Genomic DNA, 15035 nt, shown 5'->3' on the forward strand with positions numbered 1-15035 from the left:
GAATATCACAATAACAATAGTTTCAATCATCACCACTTCTTAAACCAAAATGAAATCAAAGTTAACTTCAAAAAATAGCATAGAAATTTGGATTTCTTTCTTTTACCTGCCTTTTACAACCTTCCCCTACAATGATCTAAGATTAACAAACAAGCAAGTTTACATGTCATTCAATAAATCGGGGTATTTCTCACGAACTTCAGTTTCTCGTTCCTAAGTGGCCTCTTCCGCCCCATGGTGATGCCATAACACTTTAACTAAAGGAATGACTTTGCCTCTCAAAATTTGTTCCCGAGTGTCTAAGATCTTCATCGGTCTCTCTTCATATAAAGCATTATTGTTCACCTCTAAATTTGTCCAATCCAAGACATGGGAAGGATCAAGTTCATACTTGCGAAGCATGGAGACATGAAACACATCGTGCACTCCAGATAATTGCGGTGGCAATGCAAGGTGATAAGCTACCTCTCTCACCCATTCTATAATGTCAAAGGGACCAATGAACCTAGATGACAATTTTCCTCTTTGACCAAACCTCATTAAACCTTTTCTAGGCGATATCTTCAAACATACATGATCATCCACATCAAAAGATAGGGGTCTTCTCCTCCGGTCTGCATAGCTCTTTTGTCGACTCTGAGCCATTACTAACTGTTTCCAAATGAGAGCTATTTTCTCAGTGGTCTCACGAACAATTTCGGTCCAAGCATAGGTGAGTCCCCCACCTTAGTCCAACACATCAGTAACCTACATGGTTGCCTATACAAAGCTTCAAAAGAAGCCATCCTAATGCTAGCTTGAAAACTATTATTGTAGGCAAATTCCATTAAAGGTAGGTGTCTCTCCCAAGAACCTTTAAAATCTAGTACACAAGCTCTTAACATATCTTCTAAGATTTGGATAGTGCACTCGGACAGTCCATCGGTTTGTGGGTGGTAAGCGGTGGTAAAAGTTAACTGAGTGCACATAACAGTTTGTAGGCTTTGCCACAACCATACAGTAAAACAAGGGTCTCGATCCGAGACAATACTTACCAAAACTCCATGAAGCTAGATAATCTCTTTAACATAAAGTTCTACCAGGTAATCAACTGAGTCCTCCATACGTGTAGCGAGAAAATGAGCGGACTTAGTTAATCGATCCACCACCACCCAAACTGTGTCATTACCCTTTTGTGTTCTAGGGAGGCTCGAAACAAAGTCCATAGTGATACGTTTCCACTTCCATTCTGTGATAGGCAAGGGCTACAATAACCCGGCTGGTCGTTGATGTTATACCTTGACTTGTTGATAAGTTAAACACTTGGACACAAAAGAAGCTACATCCCGCTTCATACCCCTCCACCAAAATTGTTGGCTAATGTCATGGTACATTTTTGTGCCCTCCGGATGTACTGCAAGACAAGAGTGGTGAAATTCCCAAAGTACCTCATCTCTACACGATTCAGGTACAAAAAGGCAATCTAGATACCGAACATTAAAATTGGAATCCACCCTCAAACCCTTTTTCCCTTTTCCCTTGTGAAATTTTCTCCTTCATTGTTTCAACTTTCAAGTTATCCTGTTGTGCCTCTATAACATGAGTAACAAGCATCGATTGTGTAAGGACAGAAAATGAAGTGGCATGTTTAGAAAATTCACTAAGATGCAAATCAAATTCACCCAAATCACCCAACATTTCCCATTCCCTAATTACAAGATTGGCAATAGTACTCACAGATTTTCTACTTAAAGCATCAGCCACCACATTGGCTTTTCCGGAATGGTAGTATAATTCAAAATCGTAATCGTTTAAAAATTCCATGCACCTTCTTTGACGTAAATTCAAATCCTTTTAGGAAAATAGGAATTTAAGACTTTTATGATCTGAGAACACCTCAAATTTATCTCCATACAAGTAATGTCTCCACAGTTTTAGGACAAAAATAACTGCAGCTAACTCTAAATCATGAGTCAGGTAATTTGTTTCATGGGTTTTCAATTGGCGCGGAACGTACGCCACTACCTTACCTTACAGTAATACCTTACCTTCTTGCATCTAAACCCATCCCAAACCTTCCCTAGAGGCATCATAGTATATAGTATAACCCAAATCTCTTTCTGGAATGACCAAAACTGGTGCAGTGGTTAATCTAGCCTTCAGCTCTAAAAAGGATTTCTCAAATGATTCATTCCAAACGAACTTCACTCCATTTCTCATTAGCCTAGTCAATGGAGAAGCTAACGACGAGAAGTCTTTCACAAACCGTCTATAGTAACTGACAGGACCCAAGAAACTACAGATCTCAAATGCATTCCTAGGTCGCTCCCAATTCTATAGTGCCTCGATCTTCGAAGAATCTACGACAACCCTATCCTTAGAAACAACGTGACCCAAAAATTTCACCTCGAAGAGCCAAAACTCACATTTCTCATACTTAGCATATAACCTGTGCTCCCTAAGTAATTGTAACACAATGTGAAGGTGCACCTCATGTTCCTTCTTAGATGGTGAATATATAAAAATATCATCTACAAAGACTACCACAAACTTGTCGAGATATTCTCGAAAAACCCAATTCATCAAGTCCATAAAGGTGGCAGGAGCATTGGTTAAACCAAATGGTATCACAAGGAATTCATAGTGGCCATATCGAGTACGAAAGGCCGTCTTAGGAATATCTTCTTCTTTCACGTGTAACTAATGATAACCCGATCTTAGATCTATCTTTGAGAAACACTGAAAGCCCTTAACTTGGTCAAAAAGATCATCTATTCAAGACAACGGGTACTTATTCTTCATCGTGACCCTATTCAGCTTACGGTAATCAATGCATAACCTTAATGAACCATCCTTCTTTTTGGAAAAGAAAGTCGGCACTCCCTAGGGTGAAGTACTAGAGTGTATAAAACCCTTGTCTAACAACTCTTGTAATTGCTCCTTCGAAACCAGCAACTCTGCCGGAGCGAATCTGTAAGGTGACATAGAAATGGGTGTCGTAATCGGCACTAGGTCTATAGAAAACTCAACCTCACGATGAGATGGTAGCTCGGTGAGGTCATTTAAAAAGACATCTAAATAATCACAAACCACCCTAGGGAATACCCCTCGCGTTTCACTATTCCTGTCACCCATCAAAGTTATAAGAAGGGAAGTGAATTTGCCTCAACTATGAGAGTCATATGACAATGTTAAAAGTCTATCAGTTCTATCTTCCACAAAATAAAAACAGGCACCCCTAGCCGTACACACTGTAACTCTCCTACGATAACAATCTATTACAACACGATAAGAGGACAACCAGTCCATACCGAAGATAACATCAAAAATTGTCATATCTAACAACACCAAACTAAAAGGAAGTAGGTGGACAACAACTTTAATCACAGACCCGCGACACCTATGGTTTAATACCATCTTACCCACAACCGGTGATTTTACCACAAGAGAAGATTTTAATGGTTCAGCCTCTAACCCCAATATGGATGCAAATGTTGATGTTATGAATGAGTGAGATGCCTCTATATCTATCAATACATTGGCCCAAGTATTATATATAAGATATGTACCTCGTATCACCATTGGCCCGGTCGACTGTTTAGATGCGGTAACATCATAGACTCTCCCTTGGGGTCTCTGTTCACTCTACCCAACCCTCTGATAATAAGCATATTGCACAAACTGTGCGGAGGTAGCCCCATGTATAACTTTAGATGCCTGTCCAGACTGAACTAGCTGATGAGTCTATCTCTAGCTCTGCCCTGCCTGAAACCTTGAAGCACTAGCCATTTCAACAATCTGGGGACAAAACTTCTTCATATGACTTGGCTGGTCACATTGATAGTAAATGGCCATTGAACTCCACCCACGGTTTGATTCTGAGGACGAGTAGAAGGCTGATGTTATTGGTTACCCCTCCATGGACATGTAATGGACTTGTGACCCTACTCACCACATCGATAACAAGTGATCCCACTTTGTCCCGTACTTTCCGTACTCTTTCCCGACATAGCATTTAATGACACGACCGATAACGGCGGTAGATGAGAAGACGTAGAACTCTTCAAATTTTTGGATGCCATAGAACCCCCTCTATCATAATCCTAAATCATGTTTCCTATCTGTAGACACCTCATTTTTGACCACCCGTAAGACTTTGGCACTTTGTCCTAAGCACTCGATGATGACAGCTACGTTGTCAATGTTTCGAATTCTCAACGAAGGAATCTAGTTTTTAGCTCTAAAAAATCTCAACCTTCCATACCCAGGCTATTTCTATACCTATATACCACAAAAATCCATTTTTTAGCACTGTGCCAACACACATTGAGCCTGAACCAAAGGAACAGGGGAGCCACATTGGGGCTCGGCCGTGCCTCATTGGGGGCTAGTCGTGGCCATTTGGAGCCGATCGTGTCTTTTGGAGGAGAAACACTATTTTGGGCAGGAATCAGCCAGCTATCTATTTTTTAAGATATTTGTGACCTATTTGGCTTAAATTCTATAATACGAGCTAATATCTCTATTTTGAGGGTTAGAAAAATTTCCAAGAGTGTAAAAAATCTTTGAGAGCTCCTTCTTCCTTAGCAAGCTGGGTTTGTGATATTATATCATCCTTGAACCATATCCATACATTATAGACACCCTTAGAGCTGAACCTTGGAGCCTCGGTTGAGCCTTAAGAATCATAAGTCAACCTTGAGAGTGTTCTAGGATCAAGTTTGGCTTACAACCAAAGCTTGCTCTCTTCAAGAGGTATAAGCTTGTCAACTTTTTCCTTGCTTTCATTTCAATTCAGTACTGTCATCACAGCGGCCAAAATGGCTGATCCTTTTGCCGCAACAACCTCACAACCCCTACAACCTATCGGCCCAAATAAGAATCGAAGAACCTTTACCCCCTATACATGAGCCCAACCCATGCCCTTAAACTCCTAATGGAGAAATGACACATTAAGCCTCTCGATCCTTGACCCCTCCCTGACCTACTACCACCTAGACATGACCCTACCCAGTATTGCATTTTCCACCAACAGCATTGTCACCTCACAAACCCATGTTACCACTTGCGTATGAGATCCATGATCTTAGTGACAATAAAATCATCGCTCCACTAGCCAAACCAAACATAACCACCAATCCACTTCCCGCTCATAACCAAGTCCCCCCACCTAGAAACATTAACCTAACCCATACACTACCACCCACCTTTAACCTCAGCACATATATTACCCCATCCCATCTACCTACGTTAGAGGTGGTTATTCTGGAAAACATGGGCATATGTATAATGGACATAATACCACAAACCCAACAAGGGCCTATGGCGGTAGAGGCGGATAAGAGGGAAAATGCACTAGAAAAGGGGTTGTCTGACACCCAAGTCATAAAGAAAGGGGCCTCACTTGCAGAGGATTTTGACCCCAGCTTGTACATTGTGGCCGTTGATCAGCCAAAGCCAGTAGTCATACTGCCGAACTTCCTCAGCATCAACGCCATTGGGGAAGATAAACTAGGGCAAAATCAGAATGATTGGCTTGAATAAGGCCTAAATGACTTGGCTGAATTAGAGGAGGACTTGGCTGACCTGGAGGAAGATCTTGAGAACCTTTACCTCTTTGAAGAAGAAGATGTGGGTAGTACACAAATTGGGTGGTGGGATCCAAGTTAACCCGAAACTAGCAATGGGTGGTTAAGTGAAGTGGACTTAGATGTGGAGGAGCAAACGAGAGAGACTGTAAAAGAAGGGAAAGTTGGTGATAGCAGCGAGGCTGAGACTGTACCTTTAACTGAGAAGGAACAAGTGTTAGAGCAATTCCAACGGGAAAGAATAGAAGAAATATAGAGAAAGATGGCCCTAGAGCCGGAAAAAAGGAAAGGAAAAGCAAAGACCGAGCCAACAGTTGTAGATGTCTAAAGCACGGGAAAGCCTAAGTGGGAACCTAGTGACAGGAAAAGAATGCCAAGAAAGCTCAGGAAGTACTAGAATGTAGAAACCAAAACTATTGTGGAGGAGGAATGGTATGATGACGGGGGGCGTGATGTGAACATGCTCCAGGTAGAACCTGATAATAGCCCAGCAATGACCGCATGAGAGTGGCAGGAAGACAGTGATCGAAGTCATGCGTACACTGACGAAGGTGGAAAGCCGATACCCCTGATGATACGTGATATACTGACGAGATTAATCATATGACCCGCAGTGGTCAGTATTTCAAACCCCTGACTTTAGATCAGCCAGAATCCTCTGGGAAAGAGGTAGAGAAATCAAAAGGGAAAGATGTCAAGGAAGACCTGGTCTTGAAATAGCTCAAGAAAATTCAGGTAGACATATCAATCTAGGGGTTGCTGATGGCTTCCCGGGAACATAGGCAGGCGCTGCTAGAGGCCATGAACAAGAGGAAACTACCCATCGACACCACCATTGACCAACTGGTGTTGTTGGTCACCTCCAAGGATGCTACGCCAGTGATATCCTTCACAGATAAAGAGTTACCAACTGAGGGTGCGAACCAGACCCCTATACATGATGCTGGAGAGCCAAAAGAAATGGATCCCAATGGTACTAGTGGATACTGGCTCGGCGATTAATGTGTGTCCGGCGACAACTGCCTATGCCATAGGTTTGAAACCGGCTAACTTCAAGTCCATAACCCAAGCCGTTCCAGCTTATGATAACACTAGCTGAGATGTTATGGGAATGTTCAAGAGCCACATACTAATCGGCCCGTCTGAGCATGAGATGGAATTCCATGTCATGGATGTACCAGCAACTTTCAATCTACTCCTAGGCCATGGCTACATTAGATGAAGGCAGTTTCATCAATTGTTCACCAACTGGTGAAATATCCCTTTAAAGGCGGGATTGCTACTGTGTACGGCAATTCTACAATTCACCCTTCCTAGGGAACTACCACACCCTTGCTGGAAATCATACATGGGGAAGAGGACGTGTTCCTCTCCAACTTCTCTTTGACAAAGGCGTAGTTGGTCTAAACTATCATGGCGGAAGATAACGGGAACTACGTAAGCTCCCAGTCCATCTACATGATGAACAAAAAAGGGCATATTTCAGGATCAGGATTGGACAGGAGTGGCAGGCAGGGAGGTACTATTGCCAAAGAGATGAGTCATAACCCCTATGCTTTTAGGCTGGAGTACAAACCTACCGCTGCAGACTGCCAAAGGAAGGGGGATGAGTTGAGAAGAAGAATTAAAGCAAAAAGGACTGGAGGGCAATATGAATTAGTCCACAGGCCAATTTGGGGAACCCTAAACGGACGCTTTGTTCGTCAAGGGGAAGATTTCTCATGTTGTGGATTTCTAGAGCCTTGGTTTGATCGGGAAACAAAGACCAGGTACCCAGGGTTCGAAATCTTCTTCGAGCACCAGTTACTGAAAAAGAAGGATGAGAAGACGGACCTGAGCATCAATACAGATCAAGGCAGGATTGCCAGCTTGGACATCGACAACGAAGAGGAGCTGTTGGGGAAAGCATTGGTTGATCTACTAATAAGTTCTAATGCTAGAACTAAGCTCGTCAACTTGGGGGATAGTTTTACTGTCTCAATGATCGAGGACAAACCGGCAGTAGATTTCACTGGTCTCATCATGGACACATCTGACGCTCCACGTCTGGTCTAGAAGTTTGAAAAGGGCACCATCAACAGTTTTGAATCGGATAGTGAGTCCGAATTTGGTTCCACTAAGTCTGTGGAGTCGGAGTCAGATTCGAGTTCTTCTGAGTCTGGTACTTCCGGGAGTGGTAACCCGGATGCCAAGGTCTTGTCTAGGTTGTCTGTGAGTTTTTCTTTTGAGTCTACTGTAACAGAAGATTCGGACTTTTTGAATGGGAATGCTATAGATTTCACTTACTTCTCTATGCCTTTTGTTTGTTGCATTGTTCTTGATTTTCAAAATTTTGATTTAAACGAAGAGGAAGAAATTCCTCGGGTTTTGAAAATTTTGGTTGATCACGAGAAGGAGAGGCATATTAAGCCCTATACAAATGAAATCGTTGCAATTAACGTGGGTACTGAGGAGGATCCTCGCTTGGTCCAGATCGGGTCCACATTGTCTTCGGAGGAAAGCAAGCATTTAATCGTTTTATTAAAAGATTTCAAAGATGTTTTCGTGTGGTCCTACGAAGACATGCCTGGAATCGATCATGAGATTGTACATCATTGGATCCCTCTTGACCCAGAGGCTCGACCAATTAAACAGAAACTGTGCAGAGCTCGTCTAGATTGGGCGTTGAAAATTAAATAAGAGGTCACCAAACAGATTGAGGCAGGTTTCTTGATAGTGTCTGAGTATCCAACTTGGCTAGCTAATATCGTTCCAGTTCCAAAGAAGGATGGCAGAATCAGATTTTGCGTCAACTTCTGGGATCTGAACAGAGTTTGTCTGAAAGATGACTTCCCACTGCCGCACATCGACGAGTTGGTAGATCTCACTACTGGTTATGCCTTACTTTTGTTCATGGATGGGTTTTTCGGGTATAACCAAATTCTAACGGCACCAGAGGACAAAGAGAAGATTGCTTTCACTACGCCATGGGGTACTTACTGTTACTAAGTTATGCCTTTTGGGCTGAAAAATGCTAGGGCTGCGACCATGATCTTGTACGACATGATCCACAAAGAAGTTGAGGTGTATGTGGACGACATGATTGTCTAGTCCAAGGAGGGAGAAGGCCATTACACTACATTGGAAAAATTCTTTCAACGGATCAGGGAGTACAAATTAAGGTTGAACCCACAGAAATGCACCTTTGGGGTGACTGCAGGAAAAATATTGGGATTTCTGATTACACAAAGGGAAATTGAAGTAGATCCTTCCAAAATCAAGGCCATCTTAGAAATGCCACCACCTAAGCCTGAAAAAGAGGTGCATAGCTTTCTGGGTAAAGTGCAATTCATAAGACAATTTATCTCAAAATTAACCTTGACTTGCGAACCACTATTTGGTCTCCTGAAGAAAGGCAATAAGTTCTAATGAGACGATCGATGTCAGTTTGCCTTCGAGCAAGTCAAGCAATACTTGCAGAATCCACTTGTACTGTCACCACCAGAACCGGGGAAGCCATTGATCTTGTACCTGTTAGTGACAAATTTGACCATGGGGTGCATGCTTGCTCAGGAATCTGAAGCTAAGGTGGAGAAGGCCATCTACTACTTTAGCAAGAAGATGTTGGACTATGAAACCCGTTACACTCCCCTGGAGAAAGCTTGCTTAGCCTTGGTATGAGCTACTAGGAAGTTAAGGCACTACTTGTTAGCTCACTCTGTAATTCTAGTTTCGAGATTAGATCCCATCAAATATCTCTTTGAGAAACTAATACTTACGGGTAGGCTAACTCGTTGGTTGTTTTTTCTCTCCGAATTTGATCTCAAGTATGTCACGCGCAAATCAATTAAAAGAAGAGCAGTAGCGGAATTCCAAGCAAACCACCCAGTAAAAAGAGATGAGGTAGTAAAGTACCTATTCCCAGATGAAGACATTCTGCATGTAGAAGAGGAAACATGGACAATGTACTTCGACGGAGCGCCTAATCAATATGGTTATGGGATAGGTGTGTTGCTCATAACACCCGATGATTCCCACATTCCCTTCTTTCAAACTCCGTTTCAGAGTGTCCAACAACGAAGCAGAATATGAGGCGTGTATTGATGGATTGGAAGCTGCCCTAGAACTAGTGGCAATAAAATTGAACGTCATCAGAGACTCGAGCCTGGTTGTTTCTCAAGCCAATGGGGATTTGAGGGTCAAGGAAGAGAACATGAAGGCTTATCATTAGGCCCTAGATATTCTGATTTCAAGGTTTGAAAAGCTAATGTTCACACATCTGCTAAGAGAGAACAACCGGTTTGCTGATGCACTAACAACTCTATCTTTCATGGTAGACATACCAATTGGGGGTGAAGATGCGTCCGATTATTATCAAATTGAAATATATGCCTGCTTATGTGACCTTTTCAGTAGCCGCAGTAGATGAGGTGTAAGACAAGAACCCCTGGTATTACGACATTTGGAATTTTCTAGAAAAGAACCCCTGGCCGTTGAATTCATCATCTGCAGGGGTAAGCTGTACAAGAGAGGCCATCTGGGAATGCACAAGCTGTGTGTGGAAGAAGAGGAATCGAAGCGTCTCATAGAGGCCATCCATGGTGGAGAATGTGGAGCACACATGAATGGTGTGATGCTAGCCTGGAAAATCCTCAGGCAAGGCTATTATTGGTCAACTATGGAGGAGGATTGTATTGGTTTTGTGCGGCGATGCTGCAAATGTCAAGTCCATGCTAATCGCATGAATATCCTACCATCAAAGCTCTATAACATGACTTCACCATGGCCTTTCTCAATCTGGGGAATTGACGTCATTGGGGCAGTCTCGCCAAAAGGCTCCAATGGACATGAGTTCATCCTGATGGTGATTGATTACTTTACTAAGTGGGTGGAAGCTCAATCTTACTCTATGTTAAAGGCATCGTATGTGGCCAAGTTCATCAAAAACAACATTATCTGTAGGTACAGGGAGCCGAATGAGATCATCTCAGACAACGGTTCGCACTTCAAGAAAGAGGTGGTCGATTTGCTCGAGAAATATAACATGACTTTTCATAAGTCATCAACGTATAGACCACAGACTAACGGAGCTATTGAAGCCGCAAATAACAATGTAAAGAACATCCCGCAGAAGATGGTAGAGACCTATAGAGATTGGCCGGATAAACTACCATTTGCTCTTTAGGCCTACAGAACGTCAATTCGAACATCCACGGGGGCTACTCCATATTCTCTAGTGTACGGGGATGGAAACTGTTCTACCAATTGAAATTGAAGAACAGTCGCTGCATGTTATGGCTGAGTGTTAGATAGCAAAGGCGGATTGACAACAGAGCAGGTTTGAAGAGTTGATGTTGTTTGACGAAAGGAGGTTAAAGGCAATGTACCATATCCAGGGTTACCAATGCAGAATTGCTAGGGCTTTCAACAAGAAGGTTAAGTCCAAAAATCCCAAGGAATGAGATATGGCATTGAAAGACAACCGAGCCCCCATCCATGATCCTAGGGGCAAGTTCAGACCTAATTGAACTGGTCCTTATATCATCAAGTCAATTTAGTCAGAAGGGGCTATTATGCTTACAGATTTAGATGGCTTGGAGTTTTCCCAGCCGATCAACATGGACAAGTTGAAGAAATATTACCCCTGAGAGGCTCTCTAGGCCGAAAACCCGAAAGGGCGACCTAGACAAAAGTTAGAGCATGAAAAATTAGAAACAAAGAAAAACAGAGCTCGCAAGGTTGAAAACCCGAAAGGGTAGCTTTGGCAAAAGTTAGAGCGCAAAAGGCGAGAATTAATACTCAAGCGAACTTGAACCGAACTATGTAAAGCCCGATTCCCATCTTTGGGATATGTAGGCAACTTCATCCCGAAGTTCGGCCATAACCATTTCCAACTCAACTGTTCTGTCCATTTGTTTGCTCAGGCCATCTCTATCCATTGTCTTCTATCCGGGTTGTGTCATCTTCATTTGGTAGAATGGCCAGTTGCAAGACAGAGCAGTGATGATGAATACAATCATGGGCACTTATGATCTTCTGATTTGGGGTTGTACACCTTAAGGATTGATTCTGTGTGTGTCAGGTGGTGATCGTTTTGGAAAATCATTTTGAAACATTTTAATGAATTGATTTTTCTCAAAATTTTAATTTTTACAACTTAGACCATTTTTGGGACCAAAAAGGAAAATTTTCAATGCTCGCAACTTTAATTTTATTGATTTCAACACAAGTACATTCTCCAACTTTTGATTAAACCAAAGTTGCTTTTACATCATAAAAACTTGAAAAGAAAAGACAAAGTAATAAAACTAGGGGCACAAACAAGTCAAGTGGTCCTGTGTCTTCTTCTCACACTCGTGGAGGTCTTTGCAGCCAAAGATGGCCCAATCTATGCCTCGTGCCAAGCCAAGCACTCGCTAGAAAGGGTGTAATTGAAGCTAGGGGCAGGGCTAGAAGTTCTCTCGTCCTCCAAGCAGTGAGGTACCGAGTCAAGTGCGGAGCACGAATGGGGAATGGAGCCAGGTATTCTATCCCTTCTTCCGGACAAGTCTGATCATGTCCAAACTGGTGTCTGAACTGGAAAGGGAAATAGAACACACAGTGCGTAAGGCTAATCAACTGTATACCCGGTTGTCGAGACATGCGGTAGCTCATCTCAGTCAAATTGAGCTAGGGACAACGCCAAGCTATGTCAGCCATAGATCCGCTGTACATCCAATCGCACCACCATCCCTCCGAAGGGAAGTCCACTAGTCGTTGCCGAAAGAAGTAAGCTCTGGCTGAATACACGAGCAAGGGTCCACCACTTTCAGCTTATCCGTGAGCCATACCTGGAAAGGAATGAAAAATAAGAGAGATTAAAGAATAGGGAGGTGTACGATGAGGGAAAAGTAAGAAAAGGGTTTTTTAGATAAAAATAGAGAGTGATTGCCGAGTGATGCGAGGAATCATAAATAAGAAATGGTGGGAAACAATACCTAAAGAAGTAGTGGACTCCCTGCAAATCGAGTAGTCTCTCACCGATGAAAAGCATTTAAACCCATCAAGGTCTCGGCCAGTGCCAAACCCATGCAACTCTTACCCTCTTTCAGGCATTGGGCCACTTTAATTAACCTAATGCTAGCTCCACTGTAACTAGGGGCAAGTAGGAAGTGTGCAAACAAACATAAGTAGAGGGTGTTGGTGGTAACCTCGCCAGAGAAGGTCACTCATGTTTCCGATGACAGAAAATCGATGAATTAAGCTGGGTATATCTAGCTCCCCATTATGAGCTAGGGACCGAGCCTCGTGTAATGAAAGCCCACACATTTGTGCAAGTGCCCATGCATGGCTGAAACGGGGTAGCAACATGATTTCTTCGTCATGCCAGGATGCCATTAAAGCTTAAAATTCTTCGAGAAAAGGGCACATTTCTTGTGATCCGAAGCGAAACACATGCGTAACTGGGTTCCAGCATCGGACCACGGCGTGGAGGAACGGAAAACAAAGAGAAGTGCAGCTCAAAGGAAAAAGAGTGTTTATGCCAAAATCGCGAAAATTCATTTTTTTTGAGCCATCCAAAGTGGCTATCTAGTCTCGGAGCTTATTGTTGAGAAAAATCTCCATCTTGAGAGGAAAATATCAAAGATTTGCTATTTTGCCAAAAAAACAACATTAGAGCACCTTTTATAGAGTTTGGGAAGAAACAGTGCATGACAGCTGGACTGCATCCACCGACATCATTTTTGGGCCCGCCCGTGCCTCATTGGAGCCCGGTCGTGCCTCTTTGGACCCAGCCGAGTCTAAGTGTCAACCCAAGCCAGTGCAATTGTAGAAAAATGGTAGCTTTGCCTTGGTGTATTGCAGCTAGAGAAGGTCGCCAGAGAAGGTCACTCATGTTTCCGATGACAGAAAATCGATGAATTAAGCTGGGTATATCTAGCTCCCCATTATGAGCTAGGGACCGAGCCTCGTGTAATGAAAGCCCACACATTTGTGCAAGTGCCCATGCATGGCTGAAACGGGGTAGCAACATGATTTCTTCGTCATGCCAGGATGCCATTAAAGCTTAAAATTCTTCGAGAAAAGGGCACATTTCTTGTGATCCGAAGCGAAACACATGCGTAACTGGGTTCCAACATCGGACCACGGCGTGGAGGAACGGAAAACAAAGAGAAGTGCGGCTCAAAGGAAAAAGAGTGTTTATGCCAAAACCGCGAAAATTCATTTTTTTTGAGCCATCCAAAGTGGCTATCTAGTCTCGGAGCTTATTGTTGAGAAAAATCTCCATCTTGAGAGGAAAATATCAAAGATTTGCTATTTTGCCAAAAAAACAACATTAGAGCACCTTTTATAGAGTTTGGGAAGAAACAGTGCATGACAGCTGGACTGCACCCACCGACATCATTTTTGGGCCCGCCTGTGCCTCATTGGAGCCCGATCGTGCCTATTTGGACCCAGCCGAGTCTAAGTGTCAGCCCAAGCCAGTGCAATTGTAGAAAAAGGGTAGCTTTGCCTTGGTGTACTGCAGCTATATTTTGAGTTTTGTTTTGTTTTGTTTGTATCAAGTGTTTTTTAGCATTTTTAGGTTATTTTCATTGTGCTTTTCCGTTATCGAGTTGTGTTTTACATTTTGTCCGGATGTAGGTTGTTATTCGATTCAAGAATGAATACAAGAGCAAGCATTCACAGTTTTAAAGTCTTGTACAAGGTTGTTATGCACGGTTGCACCATTCATTCATCACATGTTTTTATGCAAGAAAAGTCATCCACAAATTTTTTTTTTCTCCATAAACTGGTGGGTCCAACACCGATCATTGTTTTACAAAAACCAAAAACAAAAGAAAAGTCTTCAAAAAAAAATATAGAGGTCTATCTGAAGCTACATAGTTCCTAATTACAAAGCGAAAAGAAAAGAAAAGTAAAATCAACCCATCCTCGCCCTCTTCCTTCTTGGCTGGGGAGGAGGCGCATTGCTGTCATCGCTAGGTTTGCTGAATTGGATGTTGGCCTCATCCCCCTCGTCCTCGAGGGTCGTGTACTCATCAAAGGAATCCTCAGAGGGCGAGCGCTGTCTCACTCTACCTCTCCCTCAATCAGCCCATCATCTGTCTCTCTCTGGCCCCGTCTTCCTCTCATCCTCCCAATTAGAGGAGGTCCTGCATGTGCAACTGGTGCTGGCTCAAGCTAAAAAAGTATAGATATCAGGATAGACTCAGCAGATTTATGGGCAAGTTTGCAACAATAGTAGACTATGGACAAAGTGTACCTTAATCCCATGAGAAACCAGAGCAGTCTATTTCCTCCGCACCATGAGAAACAGTCGGTCAACCATCCGAAGAAGGTCATCAGCATACCTCGTAGGCACCTGCAAAAGAGAGAAGACTTGAGAATATGAAACAAAATAATAAATCACAGTGCGCAGAAATAATAAAAGCGCAGTGGGCAGACATATAAAGAAGTATGTACCTGCTCAATGCCGGGAACAATCACTAACCTGTGATCCCTCTC

The 15035-nt window shown here is 42.9% G+C and overlaps 1 protein-coding gene across 1 annotated transcript; it reads right to left on the bottom strand.

Moving 5' to 3' along the window:
• Positions 1-1476: 1476 nt before the first annotated feature.
• Positions 1477-2571, bottom strand: LOC145803552 (uncharacterized). The gene is made up of 3 exons (XM_082896850.1): positions 2429-2571; positions 2044-2257; positions 1477-1830 (listed from the first exon to the last, which is right to left on the bottom strand). Exons 1-3 carry the CDS (start codon positions 2569-2571, stop codon positions 1477-1479), a joined length of 711 nt encoding a protein of 236 aa, XP_082752976.1.
• Positions 2572-15035: the final 12464 nt, after the last annotated feature.

The sequence above is a fragment of the Camellia sinensis genome, chromosome 12 (assembly GCF_055761805.1).
Source record: "Camellia sinensis isolate YWXY chromosome 12, ASM5576180v1, whole genome shotgun sequence".
NCBI lineage: Eukaryota > Viridiplantae > Streptophyta > Magnoliopsida > Ericales > Theaceae > Camellia > Camellia sinensis.

What these genes read in the sequence shown, in the direction of transcription:
- LOC145803552 (XM_082896850.1), bottom strand. Translation starts at nt 2,571, where the DNA reads ATGGACTTGATGAATTGGGTTTTTCGAGAATATCTCGACAAGTTTGTG. An exon ending in CAATTACTTAGGGAGCACAG is followed by an intron (nt 2,258 to 2,428) that starts GTTATATGCTAA and finishes GGGTCCTGTCAG; the next exon opens with TTACTATAGACGGTTTGTGA. An exon ending in CTAGGGAAGGTTTGGGATGG is followed by an intron (nt 1,831 to 2,043) that starts GTTTAGATGCAA and finishes TTTTCCTAAAAG; the next exon opens with GATTTGAATTTACGTCAAAG.